Source organism: Blastomyces gilchristii, assembly GCF_000003855.2.
Source record: "Blastomyces gilchristii SLH14081 genomic scaffold supercont1.3, whole genome shotgun sequence".
Lineage (NCBI taxonomy): Eukaryota > Fungi > Ascomycota > Eurotiomycetes > Onygenales > Ajellomycetaceae > Blastomyces > Blastomyces gilchristii.
In genome coordinates this window covers 3,589,787-3,612,947 of record NW_003101680.1, presented here as the reverse complement: position 1 = coordinate 3,612,947, position 23,161 = coordinate 3,589,787, and the positions used below count along the sequence as shown (strand labels likewise).

At 47.8% G+C, this 23,161-nt stretch overlaps 8 protein-coding genes across 10 annotated transcripts; 4 read left to right on the top strand and 4 right to left on the bottom strand.

The window, feature by feature from the left end:
* The first annotated feature begins 1,587 nt into the window (after nt 1-1,587).
* Nucleotides 1,588-6,666, top strand: BDBG_02357 (actin-interacting protein). 3 transcript variants are annotated; one of them, XM_031720754.1, is made up of 4 exons: nt 1,588-1,919; nt 2,100-5,130; nt 5,321-5,542; nt 5,666-6,352. In XM_031720754.1, the coding sequence occupies exons 1-3, from the start codon at nt 1,686-1,688 to the stop codon at nt 5,365-5,367; spliced, it is 3,312 nt and encodes a 1,103-aa protein (XP_031577029.1). In that variant the 5' UTR covers nt 1,588-1,685; the 3' UTR covers nt 5,368-5,542; nt 5,666-6,352. The 3 variants fall into 3 exon arrangements, with proteins under 3 accessions (XP_031577029.1, XP_002627686.2, XP_031577030.1); XM_002627640.2 differs by having other exon boundaries at nt 2,106-5,130; nt 5,321-6,666; XM_031720755.1 differs by lacking the exons at nt 5,321-5,542; nt 5,666-6,352 and having other exon boundaries at nt 2,100-5,244.
* A 395-nt stretch (nt 6,667-7,061) lies between these two features.
* Nucleotides 7,062-9,342, top strand: BDBG_02356 (GPI anchored protein). The gene is made up of 2 exons (XM_031720753.1): nt 7,062-8,485; nt 8,599-9,342. The coding sequence occupies exons 1-2, from the start codon at nt 7,591-7,593 to the stop codon at nt 9,204-9,206; spliced, it is 1,503 nt and encodes a 500-aa protein (XP_031577028.1). The 5' UTR covers nt 7,062-7,590; the 3' UTR covers nt 9,207-9,342.
* Nucleotides 9,343-9,366: 24 nt separating this feature from the next.
* BDBG_02355 (acyl-CoA oxidase) lies at nt 9,367-13,179 on the bottom strand. The gene is made up of 6 exons (XM_002627638.2): nt 12,630-13,179; nt 11,435-12,551; nt 10,986-11,359; nt 10,391-10,927; nt 10,228-10,324; nt 9,367-10,156 (listed from the first exon to the last, which is right to left on the bottom strand). The coding sequence occupies exons 2-6, from the start codon at nt 11,795-11,797 to the stop codon at nt 9,479-9,481; spliced, it is 2,049 nt and encodes a 682-aa protein (XP_002627684.1). The 5' UTR covers nt 11,798-12,551; nt 12,630-13,179; the 3' UTR covers nt 9,367-9,478.
* BDBG_02354 (NADH:ubiquinone oxidoreductase 11.6kD subunit) lies at nt 12,575-15,312 on the top strand. Its single transcript, XM_002627637.2, has 2 exons — nt 12,575-13,782; nt 13,929-15,312. The coding sequence occupies exons 1-2, from the start codon at nt 13,523-13,525 to the stop codon at nt 14,014-14,016; spliced, it is 348 nt and encodes a 115-aa protein (XP_002627683.1). The 5' UTR covers nt 12,575-13,522; the 3' UTR covers nt 14,017-15,312.
* On the bottom strand, nt 14,117-16,114 carry BDBG_02353 (nitrilase). Its single transcript, XM_002627636.2, has 5 exons — nt 15,789-16,114; nt 15,645-15,737; nt 15,194-15,480; nt 15,034-15,112; nt 14,117-14,932 (listed from the first exon to the last, which is right to left on the bottom strand). Exons 1-5 carry the CDS (start codon nt 15,798-15,800, stop codon nt 14,570-14,572), a joined length of 834 nt encoding a protein of 277 aa, XP_002627682.1. The 5' UTR covers nt 15,801-16,114; the 3' UTR covers nt 14,117-14,569.
* Nucleotides 15,552-19,807, top strand: BDBG_02352 (exosome complex exonuclease exoribonuclease). The gene is made up of 3 exons (XM_031720752.1): nt 15,552-16,068; nt 16,137-16,477; nt 16,535-19,807. Exons 2-3 carry the CDS (start codon nt 16,282-16,284, stop codon nt 19,450-19,452), a joined length of 3,114 nt encoding a protein of 1,037 aa, XP_031577027.1. The 5' UTR covers nt 15,552-16,068; nt 16,137-16,281; the 3' UTR covers nt 19,453-19,807.
* A 124-nt stretch (nt 19,808-19,931) lies between these two features.
* Nucleotides 19,932-21,610, bottom strand: BDBG_02351 (MFS transporter; the record flags this gene model as incomplete). Its single annotated transcript, XM_002627634.1, has 2 exons — nt 19,932-21,299; nt 21,368-21,610. 2 exons carry the CDS (start codon nt 21,608-21,610, stop codon nt 19,932-19,934), a joined length of 1,611 nt encoding a protein of 536 aa, XP_002627680.1.
* Nucleotides 21,611-22,195: 585 nt separating this feature from the next.
* BDBG_02350 (uncharacterized protein) lies at nt 22,196-22,846 on the bottom strand (the record flags this gene model as incomplete). Its single annotated transcript, XM_031720751.1, has 2 exons — nt 22,196-22,630; nt 22,691-22,846. 2 exons carry the CDS (start codon nt 22,844-22,846, stop codon nt 22,196-22,198), a joined length of 591 nt encoding a protein of 196 aa, XP_031577026.1.
* Nucleotides 22,847-23,161: the final 315 nt, after the last annotated feature.

Sequence of the window (23,161 nt, the reverse complement as noted above, 5' to 3'; positions counted from 1 at the left end):
TCACCCGCCTCACTTGCCAGCCTCATTGTTGGAGTGCAAGCAACAAGATCCTTGGCATGATCCGGAGTATATTAAGCGGCTTCAGGCGAGGGCCTGCGAACCTCGATTTTGGGCAGAGATGGTATAAGGGCTGACGGTTCAAATTTATTCAAATGGTATTTTGACACTCACGGCCTTGGTGGAACTCTAGTGAGGAAAGATATCCCACTTGCTCACTCATACAGCTGAAGAGCTTCACCCCCTATCTAATTATCAGTGAGTTCTTCTATTGTTTACCTAGGTAGTATGGTTATTTCCGACATGGTGCCATTTCACCACAGAAGAGCAGTCATGCGAGGAACCACCCAAACAAAGGTGGCAATGAAAACCTGAAACCCAACAGCCATGACCAACCAACCAAACACATGCGGATGAACGAGAGAGTCTGACCTCAAGAACATTCAGAGCCGCCAACAGAACATACTTTGGAGCTTGAGGAAGCTCATTGCTTTTACACCCATCTACAGATCCCAGCTCGACTCAGTAACCAATGCTTTTCCTTTTCATTCCACAGAAGCTTTCAAGCAGAGAATAAAGTCAAATCCAATGTATCTAGTTTTTAGATTAATGAACTCTATTGAATTTAGAAATTAAAAACTAACTTTATCGCCGTGGCGGCTCAACTTGGGGAGATGTTCAACGAAATACGTCATTGAAGACTACATCACAGCTCATTCTACTCCGTAAAGGATTTGGTAGTTTTCAGCTAAAAATACATGTCCTTTTTAACAGAGAAATGTCTCTGCCACTCTGCTTTGCCTAGTTAACCGCATATAAAAGAGGCCAAGGGAAAGAACCTCCGTCTAGCAGTAGATGTTGGCAAGGTTGGTAGACGCCCCCCGTCAATATGAGCCATTGCGCTAGCACCTCCACACTACAACGTAACGTTAGTAGATTTTCCATCGCTAGGTAGCTGAATGCATGGCTCGATTCCTACTCCACGTTTTGCCCGGGTTTCTGAGAACATGGATTTAATGTCTGGCCTGCGAGTGTCATTTCAAGGGTGTCATTTGAGAGACATGGTGATTGTTGCCTTGAGATGGTCCTTGGAAACTGGTCGGTGGACAAGGGGAAGTTGGTCGCACAGTGTCTTAAGAGAGGTTTTAATGTGCAGATGCAGGGGCTCTCTGACGAACCTGTGCAATAGTAATACATTCAGTACAAACTTCAAGGGTCGCAAAATAGAAACTATGACTTGGTCAAAAAGAAGACATGTTCATGGTGTGCAGTATGTACTGTACTGTACATATACACCCTTGTTGGTTGGTGTATGCGTTTGCTTTGGCATGTGATAAGTCCAGGCTGTCACATCGCCAAGAATTCACGTGACTAAGTTGCCAAGTGACGCCTTGCTGTTTCAGGACGGCATCACATGACCTGCACCCCCAAATATGGCCTGTGATTGGCGATTGGTGTAGGTAAACTGTACCCAGCCATACCGTATTGAATCCAGGCTAACGGGTGGTCAGTCAACCCGCTTCCCGCCAGCCGAGCTGCAACGGCGTAACAGCCATACCAGCCCCGTAATTGGTATCCACGCCTCCATTCCTTCCTTTCCCCAGCCCAACGACCACAACCCAAAATCACCCAACTCACACCATATCCATAGCACAACCAGCTGTGCCTTTTCTGTGCTGCCAAGAGACATGGACTCTTCTTCTTCGTCCTCCCAGTCTAGATCTCGCCGTATACGTTCTCCCGCTTTCGATCGTGCTCGTTCGCCCGTGGTTCAGCAGATGCTGTCAGCGTCTCTCTCCAGCGGAGGAGGTGGTGGGAGCGGTGGTGGTGGTGCTTCTGCTGGTGATGCTGCAAACATGAGTCAACCCGTGGGCACAAGAGCCTCTTCCGGGTCAGGCAAATCCTCTTTAAGTCGCAGCGCGGTACGCTTATATATTTTACATCTCTACGTTTCCTGTCCCCCGCTTTCATAATAATGCACTATGCCCATGTGCTTTTTTGCATGACGTTTGCTTTGAGGGATTGGTCTGCAAACGGATATACTTCTCCTTTGCTCCTTTGTGGTATTCATATGCTAACGGACGGTCTTCTTTCATGGACAGCAACAGCCGGACAAACAGCTCTCACAGATAGAAAAGAGCGTTACCCACCTTTTAGTTGCGACAAAGCAGTTGTTAGAGACTCTCACACAATGGTCACGACAACGTGCGTCGGAAAGCGAGGTTTCGGACGTCTATGTGCGTTTGGGATACGAGTTCAACTTGGCCTGTAGAGCTTTTGGAGCTATTGGGGTGGATACATCAGACTTAGGACCCGTGCCTGATCTCCTTCGGACAATTCTTGAAGACACCCTCAGCCAAAATGCATCGCCAGAGAGCCTGGATCGGTACCTGCCGCGCATACGGGACATCATTATCAATTTACTCCAGGGGCTCAAGAAAAAACAGGCTAAGTTGCGGTCGAGGCAGATGAAGGACAGCTTGCCCAGAACAGCACGCCATGGGAGCGCTGGCAGCGTGGGAAGCGGAGATAATAGTCTAAATCAGACCATGGACGAGACTCCATCCGTATCTCAGTTACCACCGAAACGACAACAAGAGTTATCTCGCCAAAATAATGCAATGAAAAGTTATGGAGATACGGGCTTTTCCAGAAACAACTCTTCTTCCAACTGGTCTAATGACCGCCATGGACAATCTTTTGCTGAAAGGGAAGCTTCAAAAAGAGACCCGCAAAAGTCAGCTGCTTCTTCGAGTTCGTCTTTGTCAAGTAGTGCTATGCAGAATATCCCTGTTATGCCTACATATCCTGACCAGAGCATGAACGGACCTCGCTACGACAATCCCCCCAGTTTTTCCGCGCATGATTTCCCTCATCCACCACCGCCCACGCCTCCAACCTCTAAACAAAACGACGCCATTGGAATGCTACAAAGAAGTGGCGAACTGGAACGACGAGCGTCGAGGAGATTCTCTGCATATCAGATACAAAAGCACCTGGGTCCATCTCCTAATGGTGTTCCTGTAATTCCATCTTCACAGAATTCGCCAGTTCCGAATCGAGGACGCGATGTCCGTGAATCAATGAATGCTGTGCGCCTCCGTGGATCATATCTTCACAGCAAACAGCGCTCGAATAATCGGACTCTTGAATCAGCCCTTGGCCAAACCACTTCCTCCCCGGACCGTAGAGAACCAGTGAAGAAACCGCAACTCGATACATCAGTGGCATCGACTGAAGACGATGGTCCGTTGCCCAAAACTCCGACTGACAAGCTTGGCTCTCCACGCCGTTATGAGTCGAGAGATATGCCAACAGTCGGTGGCTCTCTCCCTGCGCTACCCCATATTTTAGAGCGGGACTCGGGTTCAGAGACCTTCGAGGGTCCATCAGGGAAGAGCACGGGACAGCAATCTGCACCCGCGAACGGGACTCAACATGCTAAAACTGCGTCTACGAGCTCCGACAATTCGCCAGCTGGCCAGTTTACTCCCGAGTCGTCACCTCCTCCAAGCAAAGAAATAACACTCTTCCTACAGTATAGAAGCAAGATTAAGAAATACGTCCTGCCGGAAGGTTATTCGGAGTTAACTCTTGGCAGACTACAGTTGGCCTTTATCGAAAAATTCGCTTGGAATACTCACAACAATGGTGTAGATTTACCAGAAATTTACCTTCAAGATCCCGTCTCTGGGGTTCGACATGAACTGGAAGACTTGAGTGACGTAAAAGATCGATCAGTCCTTGTGTTGAACGTTGAGCCGCTAGACGAGGTGAAGAAGCATTTCGATGATGGAGTTGGCGGTCTCCGCCGTTTGATTGAAGGAGTTCGTGAAATTGTTGATGGACAAGGCTCATCTATCCAACGTTTAACTGACCGTCAGTCAGAAGCTGCGAAAGAGATTGCTCGCCTTGCTTCAGCTCCGCCCCCCGCAGCAACATCCAAATCTAGGGTTACGTCCGACGGTCCAATGTCAGGTGGTGGAAACCATATTGCCGAACTTCAGGATATTCGTCGTGATCTTGCCGTGCTACGCCAGACGTATACGAGTTTCACAGTTGATATATCAAACTCTATGGGCTCAATCCGATCCAAGGCTAGCTCTGTAAAGAATGCGGCGAATGAGATGACTGTGCCGTCGTTTGAGGGTGATGCAGGCCGTGCTCGCGTGAACGCAGGGAAGAAGGAACTTGCTGACGAATCTGAGAGGATCGTCGCTCGTGTGGATGATCTTCAAGATCTCGTTGAGGATCTTCGGAAGGATGTTGTTACACGTGGTGTCCGGCCGCTACCAAGACAATTGGAAGCCGTAGGCCGTGATATCAGTGCTGTGACGAAGGAATTGAAAAAGATGCAGGAGTTCCTTAAGCGAGAGAAACCGATATGGACTAAGATCTGGGAGAAAGAATTGCAGCTTGTGTGTGAGGAGAGGGATCAACTCACAATGCAAGAAGATCTCGTGATTGACCTTGAGGACGATCTCGAAAAGGCTACACAGACATTTGGGCTTGTGGAACAAGCCACAAAACAACAAAGTCTGGACTCTAACTCGAACACGACCCCTGGACCCCACGGTTTGAGAAATGTATCTCGCAATTTCCCCATCGATGAGCCACTCGACCCTATGAAGGCCAAGGATTACCTCCTAGGAGAAGTAAGAGCACTGCAACCCAACCACGAAAATCGGCTTGAAGCCATAGAACGTGCCGAGAAAGCAAGGCAGAAAGAGTTGGAGACCCGCCGTGTCGGTCCGCTCCAAAAGGAGTTAGGTAAATTCGTTGAGGAGGGAAAACTGAAGAAGAGCGGTGGCTTCGAAGAGATTGAACGGATGCGGAAAGCAAAAGAAGACCGGATACGAAAGGAGGTATGGGAGCGCATGAACGGAATTGTTCCTGAGTCAGAACAGAACGTTGAGGCCGCCACATCCACGGCTACAAGCCCTCCTCCTATTGATGACAAACCACCCGAGGTGGATAATCCCGAGTCAGCTAAAACCGTGGGACCAGGGGAAGAGCATGCGAATCCCTCATCAGCTGGTAAACGAAGCGGCGCCCGTGGTTCTGGTGCTAGCGATGGCCCTGCTCCTACAAAGGATGAAGCTGCGAAGTCGCCAAAATCGTCAACTGCTCCTGGTATGTAGAGCAGCGGAAATTTTTCATCATATATCTATATTACGCTGCGTATATTATAAATGGGATCCCAAGAGGGAATAGAGAGTTTTGGGTTTTGGGTTTTGGGTTTTTTTTTTTTTTTTTTTTTTTTTTTTTTTTTTTTTTTGGTTGTTGTTCTAACATTTTGAACTGTTGCGGGGACTTAACTTAGCTTCCGATCGCAAACGCTCATCTTGGCTCACGTCCATATTCAACTGAATGTTGGCAGAATCTCCCCGCTGGCACCAAATCTCCCAGTTCCCCCTTGCTCCCCTCCTAACCTCCTCCAATCTAACCCCCAACCCCGACCCGCTGTTTACTTCCTTTGGCACCGAAACGTTATCTTTGAGACGTTTATTGCCCATAGATCGAGCGGGGCCATTACCATGACTGGGTATATCACATTTTACATATTTTAAATTTTCTTCTTCTTTTTAGTTTAATCTTGTGCGGTTTTTGATTTTTGGTTTTTGTTAATGCTAATTGAAACACTCGATACCCCGGATAATAAACCTAGAATCCTTAGATGCCGTGTCACAACGCTGCGGCTTTACATAACCCTCCGCCTTTTTCCTCCTTGTTGCTGTTGCTAGCGGTTGTTATCGTGGGAAGTTTTGGTACTCTGACATTTCTTTTTTCCTTATTTGGCCTTCTCGCGTCGAACCCTATGTCCCCATAATCTTTACATTTTATTTGCTTGGATACAGAGCCATGTTTTCTTTTTTTCTTTTCTTTTTCTTTTCCCTTTTTTTCTTTCCTGCCAATGTTCATTTTCTTTCTTTCCGTTGTTATCGATACCCCAGAGACACTTTCTTATTTACAGTCTGCTTCCCTTTTATCTTCCATCATATATACACTCTCCCAACACCCTACGGCTTATTTCCTAGCTCCTCTTCGTTTGTTCTCCTTTTATTGAATTTTGAAGTCTATTTTTACGGGCGTGTACGAGAAATGCGATAGCTACACCAGCAAACGCAGAGGCTGGCTGGCTGGCTAGGCTTTTGTTGGCTGTGTACCTACCTATACATAGGTAGGTAGGTAGCGTTTATACGAGAAAGGGGGATGGAACGAAGTTTCGATGAAATTTTTATGGTGCCCATTTCCTTTCTTATGACATGTGGACAAATTAGATTAAAATTTTGCCCCCTTCTTTTATATGTATATACTTAATTGTTTATAATTCTCCACGCCTCACCCGTTTTTTCTCCATTCTGTTCTGCAGCTGGAAACGTACTATTCTTAGATGTTTCGATTTTGTTCAATCGTCGTCCGTCGTCCCGGGGATGACACAGGAGGAGAGTGGTGACATTCAGCCAGTGGTATGGATTGGACGCATGCAACGTAGAAAGTACTCATAATATATACATACGCAAGAGGGCTGAGATTTTGGGCTGGTTCTAGACTGATATTTTGCTGTCTGAGAGCGCATTTTCTCGCCTGAGGCTGTTGCCAAAAATAATTGACTGCTATGTCAATCTTCTCTCTCTTCGATCAATCGCCATCATTTTCAATTTGTTTTCCCTCGCTATTTTTTTTTTTTTTTTTTGTTTTGAGACCACGCTTACAGGCTCGAGTGATTTGTACTTGGTTTTGCCAGGTGGAATGGGGATGGACTCTGTATTGGATCAGTGGTACATGTATGTACATAACATAGCCAAATCTTGGATACAGTTGGTGATGGATCGGATCGGCATGAGAGATAACAAGAAACAAGAAACAAGAAACAAGAAACAAGTAGCAAGGAAAAAAAATTGAATAAATAATGGTGAGAAGAGAGTGAATAAATAACTTGAAAATGGCTTTTGATTGAAGCTATAGGTGGGTGCAACTGAGTGTTGAGAGTGAAACTATTTGTATAACTAAATAGTGAGATCTCAAGTAAATAAACAACCACCTTAATTGAATACAGGAATTTCTGGAATCAAGATATTGTATTGTTGACATCCCACTGCCAACAATTCCAACCAACTAAGTTACATGGCTTGCATGGAAATGTGTACAAAGGCGCCAGCACCAGAGCCATTGATTTTATTTAAACATCCTCCCTCCTCTTCCGCCATCGCGTCCTAAATAGCTGACCAGAGCAGCGGGGAAGATTGAAGATTGTCCACACGACACGACCACCCATAAATGTACAGTAGTATAGTATGGTGGTGCATAACTAACTACATCTACATTGCACAATATATATATATATATCTCTCTCTTCTAAGACATCTCGCTCTTTTTGATTCTCTCACTCTTTGCCAAGGTGCAGAATACACACTCTCACTCCCTATTATAGATATATAAATTATCCCCCGGCCACCGCGAGAATACTATCCCAGTCAGTCCAGTCCCACAGGGCTGAGCTATTAATAACTTATTTACTTAACTTAGCCATCGGGAACGAACCAATTAGTTCGCTCACAAGGAGGAAGGAACTTGAGCCCTGAATCCCCGATGCGACTTCACCACCCTGCTCCCCGTCCCTTGTCCAACCACTTCCTCGTCCTCCTCCTCTGCGCTACCTTACAACTACTACTACTACACCTACTGCTAATATCGCCCGCAAATGCCGCAACGGATATCGCCAATACTAACTATAACAACATCTCCCATGCCACTAGCAGCATCGCACAGGAAAGTCTAGTGAATCGCGATGGGGACATTCAGCGACGACTGGCTGGCCAGTCAATGGCGGGTGTGAGGAAAATGACGGACGACGAGGGGGAGAAGTTTTGGTTGGATTTTTGGTATTTCGATGGCGATGGCGATGGCGATGGCGATGTTGTTGCTAGTGGTGGTGGTGGTGGCGATGGGGGAAATGTAGGACGGAAACAACAGCGTCCTCGCCGTACAGGACGGACGCTGAATGATGAAGATTTTGGCAGATTGACGGGCCGTGGTCTGGGGAATGGCCCTGATAATCATGATGAGGTGGATGTCTGGATGAATACCTCCATAGATTCATCATTATCCCCACCGTTCCCATTGCATGGGAACATGAAATATCAAGAAGACAGAGGGGGCGGAAGAGCAATGTCAGTACCCCTCCTTGGCCGCTCTTTATCGCGGTGGACGGCGAGGGGCCAAGACCTCATATTTGGGAAAAGAAGGTTTAAATGCCCTCTTGATACGGAACCATGCACATACATCAACCGGCCGAATAGCTGTTGTGGAAAGGGGAGCAAATGTGTGTTTGTGAAGGACACGGGATTGGGGGATGTGGGATGCTGCGGGGCGGGAGAGAGCTGTTCGGGCGATTTAAACATGTGTGCGTATGGGTATAGTCCCTGTCCTGATAATCCAGGGGGTGGGTGTTGTATCCCGGGATACTCGTGTGTGGATCAGGGGTGTATGTTTCCTATGCCCATTTCATTTCCTCCTCAGCCTGCTTACATATATATATATTTATATTAACTATCACCTTTATCTATTCCCCCTGAAAAACTAACCAACGAGCCATAGGCATATATATCTCAACAACAACCGTCACGGCAACCCCGCCGCCGCCACCAACACCGCCACCACCATCTACAGAACCAATGGACCCACCCGTCCGCCCAACCTCCAACCCCATAACGACCATCACCGCATCCCCACCTACAACCCCAACCCCAACCCTAACCCCAACCATAATCGGTTGCCCCGTGGGGTTCTACGCCTGCAGCGCCATCTACCACGGCGGCTGCTGCCGACCCGGCCGCGACTGCAACCCCACATCCTGCCCCCCGATCTCCTCAACCACAATCGTGGATGACAACGGCGCCACGGTCGTTATCCCTGTTGATCCTAGTGCATCTGTGACCTTTCCTGGTGGCGACGGGGGGAGGAGGAGGTGTGCAGGGGGCTGGACGAGCTGTGCGGCTAGTGCGGGCGGCGGGTGTTGTCCGGATGGGTTTGTTTGTGAGCAGATTCGTTGTACGATTTCAGCTGAAGGGCGGGGGACGGCGGTGGTTGGGAAGATGGCGCCGGAGAATGGGGCGGGGAGGGTGGTGGTAGTGGCTGGTGGTGGTTGGGTTTATTTGATGATGCGGACTATGGCGATGATGACGATGATGATGACGATGATGTAAGGGGGGGCCAGGGGCCGTGAGTGAGTGGTGCTAATCTGGTAATGTTTCATCTCTGTAATTTTTGGCCTGTCATTGATGGCTTCTCTTGGACCTACTCTTTGGGATGTTTTTGTATACCATTTTGTCTCTTCCTTTATATATATATTATATATATATATATCAATGTGTTACTCCCATGATCTGAAAAAGACGCAATGATAATGACAGAAACAGATTTCATGTATCAAACATAAAACGAAATGAGAAGAAACACCACCAAAGGCAGTGGATTTTTAGAGTTTGCTTTGTTTCTCATTCTTCACCACCGCGTTATTCCATGGGTATGGATCGAACGTGAAGTTGTTGACAGGGTTCTCTTGGCTGGCCCGGTGGAACAGATCCTCGTAGACTTTGCCATCATAGCGGCCCAAGGAGCTGTCAAGCTGCCAGTCCGGGAACTTCCATGCGTCAACGAGCCGGACCGCATGGGGCCTGATCTCGTCAAGGAGTTTGACAACTGCCTTGGTCCGGGCGAGGGTGATTTGACGGATGGTCACAGCACCCGAGGTGAAGAAGTCGGCGGACTCGCGCTCCAAGGTGTACAGAGCATGGAGTCGGAAGAGTTTGTGGAGGACTGCGGTTGTTTCAGGATCCAGGGCGGAGGCCGTGGAGGGCGCAAAGACACTTTCGTAGAAGTTCTTCACGACGAGGTATTGTGAGTGGGCAGTCGAGAGGCGCCAGAAATCGATGAGCAAGCTGTTCCATGAGCGCTTGGCAACGTCACGGTTTTTCAGGGCCTCAAAAGTGAGGTTAGCGGTACGCCAGGCGAAGGCGTCTACGATGTCAGCATCATTGTCAAGGATGTCGAACGCAGCTCCCATGTCTCGGCGGCGAATATAATTCTTGAGAATGCGGCTGGTGTCGTTGTCAGGGGCATTGTTGGCATAGACAGCTCTAGCAGATTTGAGCAGCTGAACGGGAATCTGTTAGTAAATTCCGGTTCTTTTATTGTTGTAGTATTTCCAAAAGAGGGTGAACTTACATATCGTGCTACTTGTTGCGTCAACATGTAGTTGTCACCCTCCCATGTGGGAGTTGGCAGATAATCGGCGTACCATGGACCGATGCCGCTGTAGCTACTATTGGGGAGTGGGTATACGTGCAACACATCAAAAACTTAATTTAACAAACCGGGTGGATCTTACCTATAGCCATGACCACCGCATGCGCGTCGGCATACCTCTAATCCCTCAGCTGCTACGGAACTCCCAAGGGCCTTGAGACCACAGGAGGTGGCGTGGAGATCGGCAAGGAGAAGTGCTCCTGCCTTTGCTGAACCACCGCGGGCCATTTGTCTCTGGTTTTCCTCATACATTTCCATCATTCGCCGTCCAGTAAAATGAAGAGCAAAGGTAGCAGCAAGTAGGGGAAGAAGTCGGATTTGGACCATCTTGTAGTTGAGAACCTGGTTCTCATCGGAAGACTTATCCGTTGTATCACGGTCCTGGAACTGTCTTCGGATAGCGCAATATCTCGTAGCAATCGTTACACCTCGGGCTAGGACCTTGCCCGATTGCAGTACAATTGTAGACCGAACCCAGGTCATTGTACCATAGACCAAAGTAGATGCGGCAGAACGCACGTACTTGTTTGTAATGGGGTCAACATGCGAGAACCGTGCCAACATGTTCACATGTGGAATTTTCACTTGGTTCAGAAGAAGGAATCCATTGTCCATGGTGCTGTGAAATGGTTAGCCATGCCGCGAATGAAGCGCTAGAAGAAATGAAAAAACCATACTTGTAGCCGAACTTAGGTCCAATATCACCAACATAGACTCCTTCAAGAGCCTCATGAGTCTTCAGGTCGCGGATTTGTACGATGAATGGATGAGGGCCGTAGCTCTTGCCCTCAATAATAAGCTGAGCCATCACAACGGCATGATTCGCGGTTTTGCCAAGAGAGCCAATCCACCATTTGGAAGCTGTTAAGCTCGGGGAATGCATAACAAAGGTTCTGTCTGTAGGGTCCCAGGTTGCTGTGGTCTCGAGACCTTGGACGTTAGATCCATGGCCTAGCTCAGTTTGAGCGTAGCAGCCAATGATCTCATAGCGTTCCGCTGGTCTCAGGAACAGCTTTTTTTGCTCTGGTGTGGCTTGATTTCTGAGAGTCACCTATACAAGTTAAGATATAATTAGCGATATTGCTTGATAGGCTCACAGCGACGATTTTACAGGAGGGATTCGTACCAGGAACATGCTTGCGTGGAGTCCGTAAGGAGTGGGCTCGCTCAGAAGGTCATTGGCCATGATGAATTCGTCGTCTGTCCAATTGTGCTGTTCCCTTAATTGTTGGATGCGCTTAGCCTTACCAAGGGATGCTTTTATCCGTTCTACACGGCCCATAGAAAGAATTTGTGATTTATCAAAAACTTTCTCCTTTTCCATGACGGCTAGAATTTTATCCTGTCGGTCCAGCACTTCTTTGGTATGAACCAATTCCGCCAGCTTATTCACGGAGACATTGGAGCGGTCTCGCTCCTGCTGTAGAAGCTCCGAGCCCTGCGGACCGGGAGGGTTCAAAGCCTTTACCCATTCAGGGACGGGTGGCATTTTCAAAGCCGTGTGGGATTTGTTTTTGGGGGGGGGGGGGGGGGAGGTGGAATCCGCGGCGGTAAACCACTTGCGCAAAAAGATAGTGAATGAGAGACAGAGAGGGAGATGTGTAGAGCAATGCGGGGAGAGGATGAGAGGATGAGAGGATGAAGAAGAAGAGGCAGAGGAAGAGAAGCACACCCGCAATCCTGGGGGAGGAGCGATGGTATCTATAAATGCGTCCAGTCCCTGCGCTGCCGGAACCACTCAAGTGCTCGCCCGAAGAGGAAGTGCCGAGGTCAATATAAACTGGAAGAAATATCGCCGCTCGGAAGGGATTATGTAACTAACTAACCAAACCACATAGGCCACACCGGGGCAATGCGCCGCCAAATAGTAAACCTGCGATTGAAAATAGGTGAAAATTGCCCCGGAAAAGGCCCGCTTGCGTTGGCATGACCCCGGAGATTCATTCTGCGCATGAAGCGCTGTTTCCGCTCCTCGTGAAGTGGAGGGGGCGAATCTGCGTTTTCCACCTTTCAACATTTGGTTGAAGGGGCGGCATTGACTTTCCAAATTATACAGCCTAAGGACCTGAGCTGCGTCAGAGCTGCGGCTCTGAGAACTAGCAATCTAGCCTGGCATGGCACGGAGATTGCCATGGATCTGCTGCTTGGGGGGCCCTTGGGTTCGGCGGCTGGCAGAACACTCTAATAAAAAGCCTATTAATATCTGTGAAATGGGCGCTTTTGTGGCTGCTCAAGCTTCAAGCCTGTGATTTAATAAATAGTTAATAATAAATAATAATAATAACTGACAAACCTCAAACGATTTTCTGTTAAATTCTCACATGTTTACTGCAGAATCCACACGGCCCATGGGATGGAAAAAGTCAAATATTCGAGGGTAAAAATTGCCTCTCACATGCTTCTCTTCATTTTCACTCTGCCAGAAATTCGTCCCTTCACATAACAAGCTTCCCCAACGCACCACGTAGCGAAGAGCTGGTTAGTGGGCCTTTTCTTCATAATTAATAAGATACTCTGGCCTCGGAATTTTACACCAGTGCCTATGCAAAGTAGGTGAACAGTGACCTCCTGTGATAAGCAGGGGCGTTGATATACGTTCGAATTTCCCATGTGCTACGGTAACACCTCCGAACATCATCAGGAATCAGTCATAGTACACCACCGTAGCAGACAAAATTCCGCGTATGAAAACTCCTTGTGATGGCCGCACCCTTGAGAAAGCTAGCCTAGGGGCTTGTAGAGAGCTTCCGTTCTCGTCCGCGCTCGGTAGAGAGATAACGCTTTTGCCAGCTGCCACGAAAAAAACAACCAACGAAAATAACTCATATAGGAAATATTCTAGTTAATACAATCGTGAAGGAGATCTGATGTTGTAGCGCGCTTAGCTCCAACTGCCGAGCGCTAAAATGACCAATCACATCCGCGAAGAAGAAAACATTGCCGACTCACCCATCGTTTCTGCTTCGTTTCTGACGCTGGCTGGCATCATCCTCATTCTCAATACCAACACATATCTACCACAACGTCAATCAATTAGGTTTTGGCTACCGCTTCTTTCACGAGAAAAGTAGGCAGGCCACTACTTGACCCTTTTCCTTTCCATCTCTCTCGCGGCGACATCGTCGTCGCCCACACTCCACTCCATTTCCTCGACATCGGTTCATTGAGACCCCTCCCTCTCGGCCTAGCCGCGTCTAACTTATAGAGCCCGATAATGCCCGCCCGTCCTCCTTCTCTCCCGCTACGGTCTCGCTGCCTCCTCCGATCGCCACAGCCTCGCCAGCCGTTCTCGACGCAGAGCTCGCTCCGTGGTGCTCATGGCGACCACCACTATGACCCGCCAACCGGATGGCTTTGGGGAGTGAAGCCCGGACACAAATACGTCAAGGAGGGATGGGAAGGCCTGTGGACATATGGATTCGTCGGTAGTTTGCTTGTCGCTGGTATCGCGTATTCTTTCAAGCCTGATACTTCGTATGTGTTTCTGCTCCCTATTCCTCCCTTCGGCTATCATAAATACATCGACTTTTCACTTTACAAGTCGTGTCGATATGCGATATGTCCACTCTATGTTGCTGCAATACGGTATGCTAACCGGTGCATGTTTAATCACTCGTTAGGATACAAACGTGGGCTCTCGAAGAAGCTCGAAGGCGACTAGAGAAGGAAGGCATTCTTGAAGACCCCGACGTTGTCCAAAAGAAATAGCCGAATTGTCTACGCCCTAATCCCTATGTATATAGAGCTTCAGTTCAACGTGGGAGGGAAAAAGCAGAGAGAGATAGAGTTGCCCTTCACTATATCAACTATCGGACATTTCACCCGAATTCGTTTTGTGGGGAAAGTGTGAGACGGAGTGGAATTGTTATTTTGTCATTTTCGAGTTAGTTTCTTTACGATGCATGTCTCGGGCATTGCCGCCTTGTCTCTTTTCCTTTCGTTTTCTATTTGCTTTTCCCTATTCTTGGAGGCTTAATCCAAATCCCGTTTCAATTGTCGATATGGGAGGCTGTAGATCAAAGTTTGGGTTTTGGTCGCAGTCCATATCCAGCTTACTAGAACCACCAAGCTGATGTAAAATATCACATCTCTACACACATCTATCTGGATATATGCAAGCCAGAGCATATCTGCATCGAGCTCCGTTTGTTGGCACTAGACAAAAAGAGGAACTTTATCCAAATTCTTAGTGGAACCAGCTACCAAGTGGTATACTGTCTAGTTCATCATAAAATGTTCAACCAGCGTAATAAGGAAGAGCCTATATCTCGGGGTATACATCTATCCTCCTCAGCAAAGGCATCTCCCTCCTCACCTTCTCCAAAAGTTCCAAATCAATATCAGCGACGGCAATTTCCGGCTCTTGCGATAGGCTCCCTCCCCCAAGTTTAGCAACTACCTCACCCCACGGATTTACTATCATTGAATGTCCATAGCTGATTCTCTTGTGGTTGTGGGCACCGGCTTGCGCTGCTGCAATGACATATGCCTGTGTCTCGATGGCTCGTGCCCGCAGTAGAGTCTCCCAGTGTGCCTGGCCGGTTGGCACTGTGAATGCGGATGGGTAGGTTATTATCTGTGCGTTCTGCCTTCTGAGTGATAGACTGATTTCTGGGAAGCGGAGCTGTGTTTATTGTAGTAAGTAGCGGAAGACTAAGTGGGTTTTTGGTGTGGCCAAGCGTGAAAAAGAAAGAGAAGAGGTCATATTGAGCATGGTCGACATACATCAAAGCAAATGCTTAGGCCAACTCTGCCAACTGGGGTATTGAAAGGAGGTAGTATTTCCATCCCTTTCTCGACGCTCCTATTCAGAGGAAGACATAAGTATAGTATTCTTCAAAATGTATGCATATCAAAACTATTTAGTCGGACAGTGTGTACATACCTGCTCTCCTTCAACACAGGGCCATCCATGATATCAACATCAAACAGATGTATTTTCTGATACCTTTGTGTGATCTCTCCCGTTTCATCAATCCATATCAATGTATTCTTCACCTTCTCACCCCCCTGGGCTGGCTCGTGGATACCTACGTTAATTGACACCTTCGATTCTCGAGCTTCCTTCTGTAGGCCGAGAACGAAAGGGCTCTGGTGTACGGATTGTGCGAGCAACACTGTTTCGGCAGGCGATGAGGCTATGTAGTCTGATGCTTCGGGGAGGAATAGTGCCTATATACATATATATATATATATGTACTTGTATTATATTCAATCAGAACTGAGTTCATTAGAATTTCTAGAAACCGTGGTAGGAGATGTGAGGTGGAATATCTGCTGCGCTGTGCTAGGGAAAGCAAGCCTCCGCGCTCAGGCGGCGGTATATTCAGAATCACCTTTGCGCTAGCATTGACTGCCTTTTTAACCAGGATTTGACATCGGGAGAGGTTGTGCGCCAGGTTCCCCGTCGAGCATAGTTGTCCGACAGCCTGTGTATTGAATTAAGTATAAATACCTCATGATGCGAGCAAGGAACGTACAACAATTGTCATAGTTATGAAGTGTTTTAGCCGTCACATATAGATCACTAAAACTATTGCGAACTAAAGAAATATTGTCAATTCATTCAAAAGTTGAATCGTTACCTGAATATCTGCTGCTGGGATCGGATCGGCATCGGTAAACGCTGCCGCGCGGCAGGTAGGCTGCGGCATCACGTGATACCAAAGCGCAACGCGGAAATTAAAATATCGCGAACAGCTTCATCGATCTGGCCCAGCAACCCCACCCTGAAAAATTGAATCTAAACCGTTTGTCGACGTAAGTATTCACATCTTCCGAAATCTTAGCGCATCTTGAAAAAAGCAAAATCCTAATAAATTAAGTAGGGATCGCCTTTGTCTGTTAGACCCCGCTATCGGAGCTCCGGGAACAGCTCTACCTCAGATTTGAATTAGGTCGGTCCGAGTTTCATGAACAGAGTGTGGCTCCCGGATACCGTATGTGAACGGGAGACTGTATAACAATTCTAAGATGAAAAGTTTGCGGAGGGATCACTCTTCGAACCCGCTCGCCTCTAATGTCTCAAGCAAAATCTTCGTGAGATCGACAAAGAGCGGCAAGGTTCAGAAGATTGTTAGGGAGTTATATCTGAGACAAGACATCCCATGTTCTTCGAAGATATGTTCCGTGTGCTTGTCATACGCGCCGACTGATGCTAACGGGAATGGTGAGAGACAGCCTAATTTGCGCGGACCTATGCCCCATCAATGCTAACTAGCCGAAGTTACCCCATTTGTACTATCTGAGCGACCAGCCGGTACGAAGTCATTTCCCCGAGGCCATTATCTAATGCCGGATACGAACGCCCTCCTCAATGGCATGGATCTTTTCGAACAGACGGGTTCATTCTACGATGTGATTATTTTACAGACAGTGCTAGAGGAGCTAAAAAACCAGTCCCTCGCATTATATAACAGACTAATATCCTTAATCCGGAGCGAAGAAAAGCGATATTACCTCTTCTTTAACGAATTTCGGTTGGAAACCCATGTCAGGAGAGGCGCAGAGGAAAGCATAAACGATCGAAATGATAGAGCTGTTCGAACGGCAGCAAAGTGGTACCAGGAACATTTAGGCCAGGTAGTGAAGAGAAACCAAAAGGAGCAGACCGCCCCAGCCATTGCCATGATTACCGATGATAAAGATAATCTCCGCAAAGCAGAACAGGAGGGTGTTACGGCTATGTCATTGTCTGATTATGTATCTGGCCTCGAGGATTCCGATAGGTTGCTTGATATGATTAACGAAGCTAAGGCCGCCCATGATTCGAGACCGACGAGGGGCGAACTGTTTTACCCCGAGTATTACTCTATGTCGAAACTGATGACCGGTCTTCGTGCGGGGACACTGCACCAGGGCGTTTTCAACGTTTCGCCTTACAACTATCTCGAGGGATCGGTGCAAGTGGCAGCATTTGACAAGTCCCTCCTCATCCTTGGCCGAGACAACAGTAATCGAGCGATCGCGGGAGATATAGTGGTGGTCGAAGTTCTTCCAAGAGATCAATGGAAAGTGCCATCGACGAAAATCATTGATGAGGAGACAGTCACTAAAGATGAAAACGCTGAATATGACGAGAAGGAAGCTGTGGTAACGGAAAAGGAGAGAAGAGCGTTACAGGAAGAGGTTAGGAAAGCGCACGGAAAGACCGCGGAGGGTCGACCTCAGCCAACAGCCCGTGTGGTGGGAATCGTTAAAAGGAATTGGCGTCAGTATGTTGGAAACATCGATAAAATCTCGTCAGGAACGCAAGAGCAATCTGGCAGACGACAACAAACCGTATTCGTCATACCCATGGATAAACGGATACCTAAAATTAGGATACGTACGAGACAGGCGCGGGAGCTTTTTGGCCAGAGGATACTGATTACAGTTGATGCGTGGGATCGCGATTCCAGATACCCAACAGGTCATTTTGTACGATCTTTAGGAGAGTTGGAAACTAAAGGTGCAGAAACAGAGGCTCTTCTTCTCGAGTATGACGTTCAGTATAGACCGTTCCCACAAATGGTGCTTGACTGTCTTCCTCCCGAAGGTCATAACTGGAAGGTTCCGCAAAATATGGATGACCCCGGTTGGCGTGATCGTAAAGACCTTCGAGATTTACTTGTCTGCAGTATCGATCCTCCAGGCTGCCAGGATATAGATGATGCTCTCCATGCTAGACCTCTCCCTAATGGAAATTTTGAGGTCGGTGTCCATATCGCAGATGTTTCCCATTTCGTGAAGCCGAATACTCCTATGGATACTGAAGCGAGCATGCGAGGCACGACGGTATATCTCGTGGATAAACGTATCGATATGTTACCTATGCTTTTGGGAACTGACCTCTGCTCTCTAAAACCACATGTCCAACGTTATGCCTTCTCCAATATCTGGGAAATGACTCCCTCTGCTGAAGTTGTATCCTCAACTTGTACAAAATCTGTTATTCTCTCCAGAGAAGCTTTCAGCTACGAACAAGCACAATTGCGTATTGACGATAAATCGAAAACGGATGAATTAACGGAGAGCATGAGGACACTTCTCAAACTAGCTAAATTACTCAAACAAAAGCGAATGGACGCGGGAGCCCTTAATCTGGCCTCTCCAGAAGTCCGCATAGAAACCGACTCGGAATTATCAGACCCCATGACAGACGTGAAAACTAAAGCCCTCTTGGACACCAACAGCCTCGTCGAGGAATTTATGCTTCACGCCAACACAACTGTCGCCGCCAAAATCTTCAAATCCTTCCCACAAACCGCCCTGCTTCGTCGGCATGCCACTCCTCCCCCCTCGAATTTTGAAGAACTAATCGCCCAACTCTCCAAAAAGCGCAACATGACCCTCGACGTGTCGAGTTCCCTTGCTCTGGCAACCTCCCTCGACCGCTGTGTTGACCCAGCCAACCCGTTCTTTAACACCCTAGTTCGTATCCTAGCCACCAGATGCATGACATCAGCAGAATACTTCTGCGCAGGAGCCCACGCGGAGTCAGAATTCCGCCACTACGGCCTTGCCTCGACAATTTACACGCATTTCACCTCCCCCATTCGGCGATACGCAGACTTGGTCGTCCACCGCCAACTAGCCGCCGCAATTGGCTACGAAGGACCTGGTGCCTCTCCAGCAGAAGGACTGGCTGCCCGGAGCCGACTAGAGGATATTTGCAAGAATATCAATCATCGCCATCGCAATGCACAGTTTGCTGGCCGTGCCAGTATAGAATACTACGTTGGCCAGGCACTCAAAGCACGTGGCGAACAAGAGGCGTCTAAGCTTGGGACGGGCGAGGGGACGAATGCGGGGATAGATGAGGAAGGGTATGTCATGCGTGTGTTTGATAATGGGGTTGTTGTTTTCGTACCGCGATTTGGTATCGAAGGCGTTGTGAGGTTAGAGGATTTCATCATTCCCGGAAGTCAGCAGGGGGAGAGGAGGCAGGTTGCGGCCAGACGGGAGAGTGAGTTCGATGCGGAGGAATATTCGTTGAAGGTTTGGGAAAGACAGGGCGAGAGCGGAGCTGGTGGGGATGCGAAGAAGAGCGTGGTGGTCGACTTGTTTGACAAAGTTAGGGTAAACGTGAGCTCTGTGAAGGAGGAAGGGGGCCGTGGGGCCGGAAAGAGGAGAGTTAGAGTACTGATTTTGGGCAAAGCTTAGTTTAGACTGGTTCGCCAGGCGTTATAATGGAAAGAGTGGAATTCTGATCGAGAGAGGGAAAAACCGGTTGATCGCAGCGACCTCAGCTCTGTATGCAGGCAATAAACATGCCAATATATACATCATCCTACCCTACAATAATGAAAAAACGAAACTAAAAATAGATAAAGTCTTCATTTTTGAGGTTCCTCTATGCTAATTTTCTAAGTCTTGGTGTTAAATAAACTGAAATAAAAGAGTATGTGTGTACAACCCATATCCTTCTATATTGGATTCCACTTGGTAAGTTATATACTTTTCAAAAAATGCAATGCCATGTCGTCAAATATACGCCTGAATGAAAAATTAGGTAACAGAAATACTCCTGCTGTCTCTTCATTTCCCCCCGATAAGTAATGACTTGCATGCTAGTAGTAGCAGTAACCAAATATGCCGGCTTGTGTTTTGTGTGGACGGTGGAATGCTCTTACTAGGCGATATCAAACAAGTTCCCAAGCGACCATCCTGCGGAGAAGGAGGGTAGGCTTCCATAAACTCGTTGTATTTGCAGGAACAATAGGACCTGGGGTCGGTGCTGGCGGTGATAGGGTTGGTTGGGTTGGGGCATGAGGTTTCTCTCTAGAAATACAGCTGCCATCTGGGACACCAGCCGTTGGATCATGTGGATTTCCACTAATCTTTAGCCTCCTCGTAGCATTGGCAGCATCTGCGGCCGCGTTTCTCTCTGCAGTAACGATGTTATCGCCAATTTTCCAACCGCGCACGACCCACAGGCACAAGGCGCCAGCGATATATGTGAGTCCTGCGAATAGCTGGGAGTATAAATAAGCTCGATTTTTCTTCGAATCATCCTTCACGACGACTGCGATTGGCTCCGCAACGGTTGTCGGCGGAACCATAAGAACCCAGATGAGACTTAATCCGCTGGGGAGCTGTTGGAGACCAATCACTTCAACACACACTGGAACAACGGTGGTCCAGAAGGTGCCTGCCACAGTTCCCACTATGATTGCAAAGAAACATAGCAGACCCATACTTTGCGTTGGGGTCCAGACCGCTAAGCAGAATACACCGCAGAAAATCGAGATAATGGTGGCCATGTTGAGACGGCCATAGCGATCACTGAGTAAACCAACGACTGGGCGACCCAATCCTTGTCCAAGGTTAAGGACAGCACCAACAATACTGCCCTGATGTGCGGTGAGTCCGATCGATAGCGCAAAGTTGGGGAGACTGAAGAGCACCACGACGTATCCTAGCAAGCTGAAGAAACCCCATGCTTGTAATAGGAGGAATTCAGGCCGCTTGAGCAACGGGAAATGAAATGCTTTGTATTGCGATCCGGTGGCTTTATTTCGGTCTCGGATTAGATTGGCCGCGATGAGATTGACCACAAATGTGATAATACCGAGGATACGAAATGTCCACCCAAGCCCGAATCGCGATATCATGGAGCCCGTGGCTAAAGAATAAGTTAATCCGCCGATACCGGAGCCTGCGGCTGCAATGGAGGTTGCGATGCTTCGTTTGCGGAGAAACCACTGTGATGTAACCCCGACAGATCCAATGAACAAGAAACCCATACCGAACCCGAAACAGACACCCTGGCTCAGAAAGAGTTGCCATTGCTCCTTAGCAAAGGAGGCGCCGATAAATGAAATTGTTTGGATCACAACTCCTACATTAAGAATTGGTCGATTGCCATAAAGGTGAACCAGGTGTGTTACCAAGGGAGCGACCAGGAGGCAACATGACATGCTTAGGCCGCCGGTAAAAGCGTAGGTGATGTCGCTGGCATCGGGGAAGATATCATTGGACAAGTAATATGATAGGAAGACGGCATATGACTATTTGAGAAAACCAGGGAAGGCCATGAGCTGTTTGCTTATCATTTCACTGGCAGAATAGGTCTTACACTATTGACACCCCATGTGTTTCCGTTAATCCAAGCTGAGCATGCCACGCACACCCATCCATAACCACCATCTGGCGGGACATCCTCAGGGGGCTTCTCGTCTACCCATTCGTCGGATTGTTGGCTGATATCGTTTTCTGGAATCCTTTCTGCTGACAGTCCTTTCTCTCTGGAAGTTGGCTCTATAGCGGCCCGATGCAAGTCATTCTCAACCGCAATCTCTTTCGAGGAATCATTGGCCATGTCTGTATCAAGGCATATCCGGATAGGGAAATTAACGTGGATGCTCAAGCACCTAGAATTTCAAAACGCCAAGGTTTAATTTAAGATGTGCTTCAATGTCATGAAGGACTGACGGTCTTCTGGTGTGAAAATGATGAAGGATGAATGAACCCAGGAACAGGTAAAAGTAAGAGTTCTATGGGGAAAATTAGTTTGACTCATATATATCCTGCAGATCAACCTTTGTATGAGGAAATATTGCTGGGTATTATAGAAAAATAGCCGCCCTAATTCAAGACAAAGTCCAGCGCAACCAGGAAGGGCGGAAAGGAAAATATCAAAATGGTCAGGTTTCATCATAGCCGCGCCTGAAAATGAGTGATTTTCGCGGTGCCTAGGCTAATGGAGAACCCTCCCGACTTTGATGAGAGCCATACTATCGATTATTTAGCTTGAGAGGGTTCAAGCTGGTAGAAAAGCCCGAATTCTGACTAAATATTTGTCGCGATGTGGGGTATTGGCAGGGTTCGCCGGCTCCATGAGCCAGTCGATACCAAGCAATCATGCTAACAATAGTAAGCAAGCACCGAGAGTTCAGGCCATCTTTCATTCCGGGCGGGAAGAATTTGGGTTTGGGTTACCGACTGCCGATTGCGGGGAAAGCCAGACCAGGGACCGAGCGCAGTCGAGATCATATTTATTTGGCGTTTCGTTGCGACTTTGCGACTTTGCAACTTTGTGGGCGGGATAGATCAAAACGAAAATAATGAAACAGAAGTGATCCATCCTCCGTATTTGAATGGTGGGTCTTCTGCTGTGCAGCCCTTGAACCCGACGAGATGATCGATCTCTTTGACTTGACCCTTGATTCCAGGACGTCTTCTGGATGACGGGTAGTTTGAGCTTGTCTATAAACCAAGCAGTTGCTGCTGGGCTACACTCGCCACTTGTTGACACACAAACACCGTTTGCAGCGAGGCGGAAGCCGAAGAATTGAGGATTTCCATATCGCTGCTGCGTTGAGGCGAGATCTGTAAAGGTCTGTAAGATATGAATTTATATAAACTCAACTGTGCATTTTCCAAACCATACTCAACCAACGATCCCAAAACTGGTATGAAATGGACTTGCTATCCTCTCAATTGATAAAGAGTCTACTGGCGGCCTTTGCTGAAATTCAAGAAGTTCATGATTCTCAACTGAGGAGGGTGTTTCTTTCAAAGCTGGCAAACTCATTAGCCGGGTGGGTGCGCTCATATTTGATATGCGGCACCATAATCATTTTCGGGATGCCCCCAGAATTGGAAAGCAGAAGAGATTGAAAGTTGTCCTGCTTGGAATTCCGAGTTCTTGAGATGAATTCTTCATTAGCTGATGTTCCATGAGCAAGGTGCTTTCTGGTTGTTTTTAAGTTCAAGAGGACAAGCCACATCCATTACATGGCGCTCCGGAATTTACACGCGTACTAATAATAACCTTTGAACACAACTATGAACTCCAAAAGCGCCATGTGAGAAGTTTTCATAAATGGCAGAATTCAATCTACAGCTTTTTTACCAAGGAGCCAATTTC

What these genes read in the sequence shown, in the direction of transcription:
- BDBG_02357 (XM_031720754.1), top strand. Translation starts at nt 1,686, where the DNA reads ATGGACTCTTCTTCTTCGTCCTCCCAGTCTAGATCTCGCCGTATACGT. An exon ending in CCTCTTTAAGTCGCAGCGCG is followed by an intron (nt 1,920 to 2,099) that starts GTACGCTTATAT and finishes TTTCATGGACAG; the next exon opens with CAACAGCCGGACAAACAGCT. An exon ending in AAAATCGTCAACTGCTCCTG is followed by an intron (nt 5,131 to 5,320) that starts GTATGTAGAGCA and finishes GACTTAACTTAG; the next exon opens with CTTCCGATCGCAAACGCTCA.
- BDBG_02356 (XM_031720753.1), top strand. Translation starts at nt 7,591, where the DNA reads ATGCGACTTCACCACCCTGCTCCCCGTCCCTTGTCCAACCACTTCCTC. An exon ending in CTCGTGTGTGGATCAGGGGT is followed by an intron (nt 8,486 to 8,598) that starts GTATGTTTCCTA and finishes AACGAGCCATAG; the next exon opens with GCATATATATCTCAACAACA.
- BDBG_02355 (XM_002627638.2), bottom strand. Translation starts at nt 11,797, where the DNA reads ATGCCACCCGTCCCTGAATGGGTAAAGGCTTTGAACCCTCCCGGTCCG. An exon ending in TCCACGCAAGCATGTTCCTG is followed by an intron (nt 11,360 to 11,434) that starts GTACGAATCCCT and finishes TAACTTGTATAG; the next exon opens with GTGACTCTCAGAAATCAAGC. An exon ending in TGCGGTGGTCATGGCTATAG is followed by an intron (nt 10,325 to 10,390) that starts GTAAGATCCACC and finishes ACTCCCCAATAG; the next exon opens with TAGCTACAGCGGCATCGGTC.
- BDBG_02354 (XM_002627637.2), top strand. Translation starts at nt 13,523, where the DNA reads ATGCCCGCCCGTCCTCCTTCTCTCCCGCTACGGTCTCGCTGCCTCCTC. An exon ending in TCTTTCAAGCCTGATACTTC is followed by an intron (nt 13,783 to 13,928) that starts GTATGTGTTTCT and finishes ATCACTCGTTAG; the next exon opens with GATACAAACGTGGGCTCTCG.
- BDBG_02353 (XM_002627636.2), bottom strand. An exon ending in CCTGTGTTGAAGGAGAGCAG is followed by an intron (nt 15,113 to 15,193) that starts GTATGTACACAC and finishes TCCTCTGAATAG; the next exon opens with GAGCGTCGAGAAAGGGATGG. An exon ending in GCCTAAGCATTTGCTTTGAT is followed by an intron (nt 14,933 to 15,033) that starts GTATGTCGACCA and finishes CAATAAACACAG; the next exon opens with CTCCGCTTCCCAGAAATCAG.
- BDBG_02352 (XM_031720752.1), top strand. Translation starts at nt 16,282, where the DNA reads ATGAAAAGTTTGCGGAGGGATCACTCTTCGAACCCGCTCGCCTCTAAT. An exon ending in GACTGATGCTAACGGGAATG is followed by an intron (nt 16,478 to 16,534) that starts GTGAGAGACAGC and finishes AACTAGCCGAAG; the next exon opens with TTACCCCATTTGTACTATCT.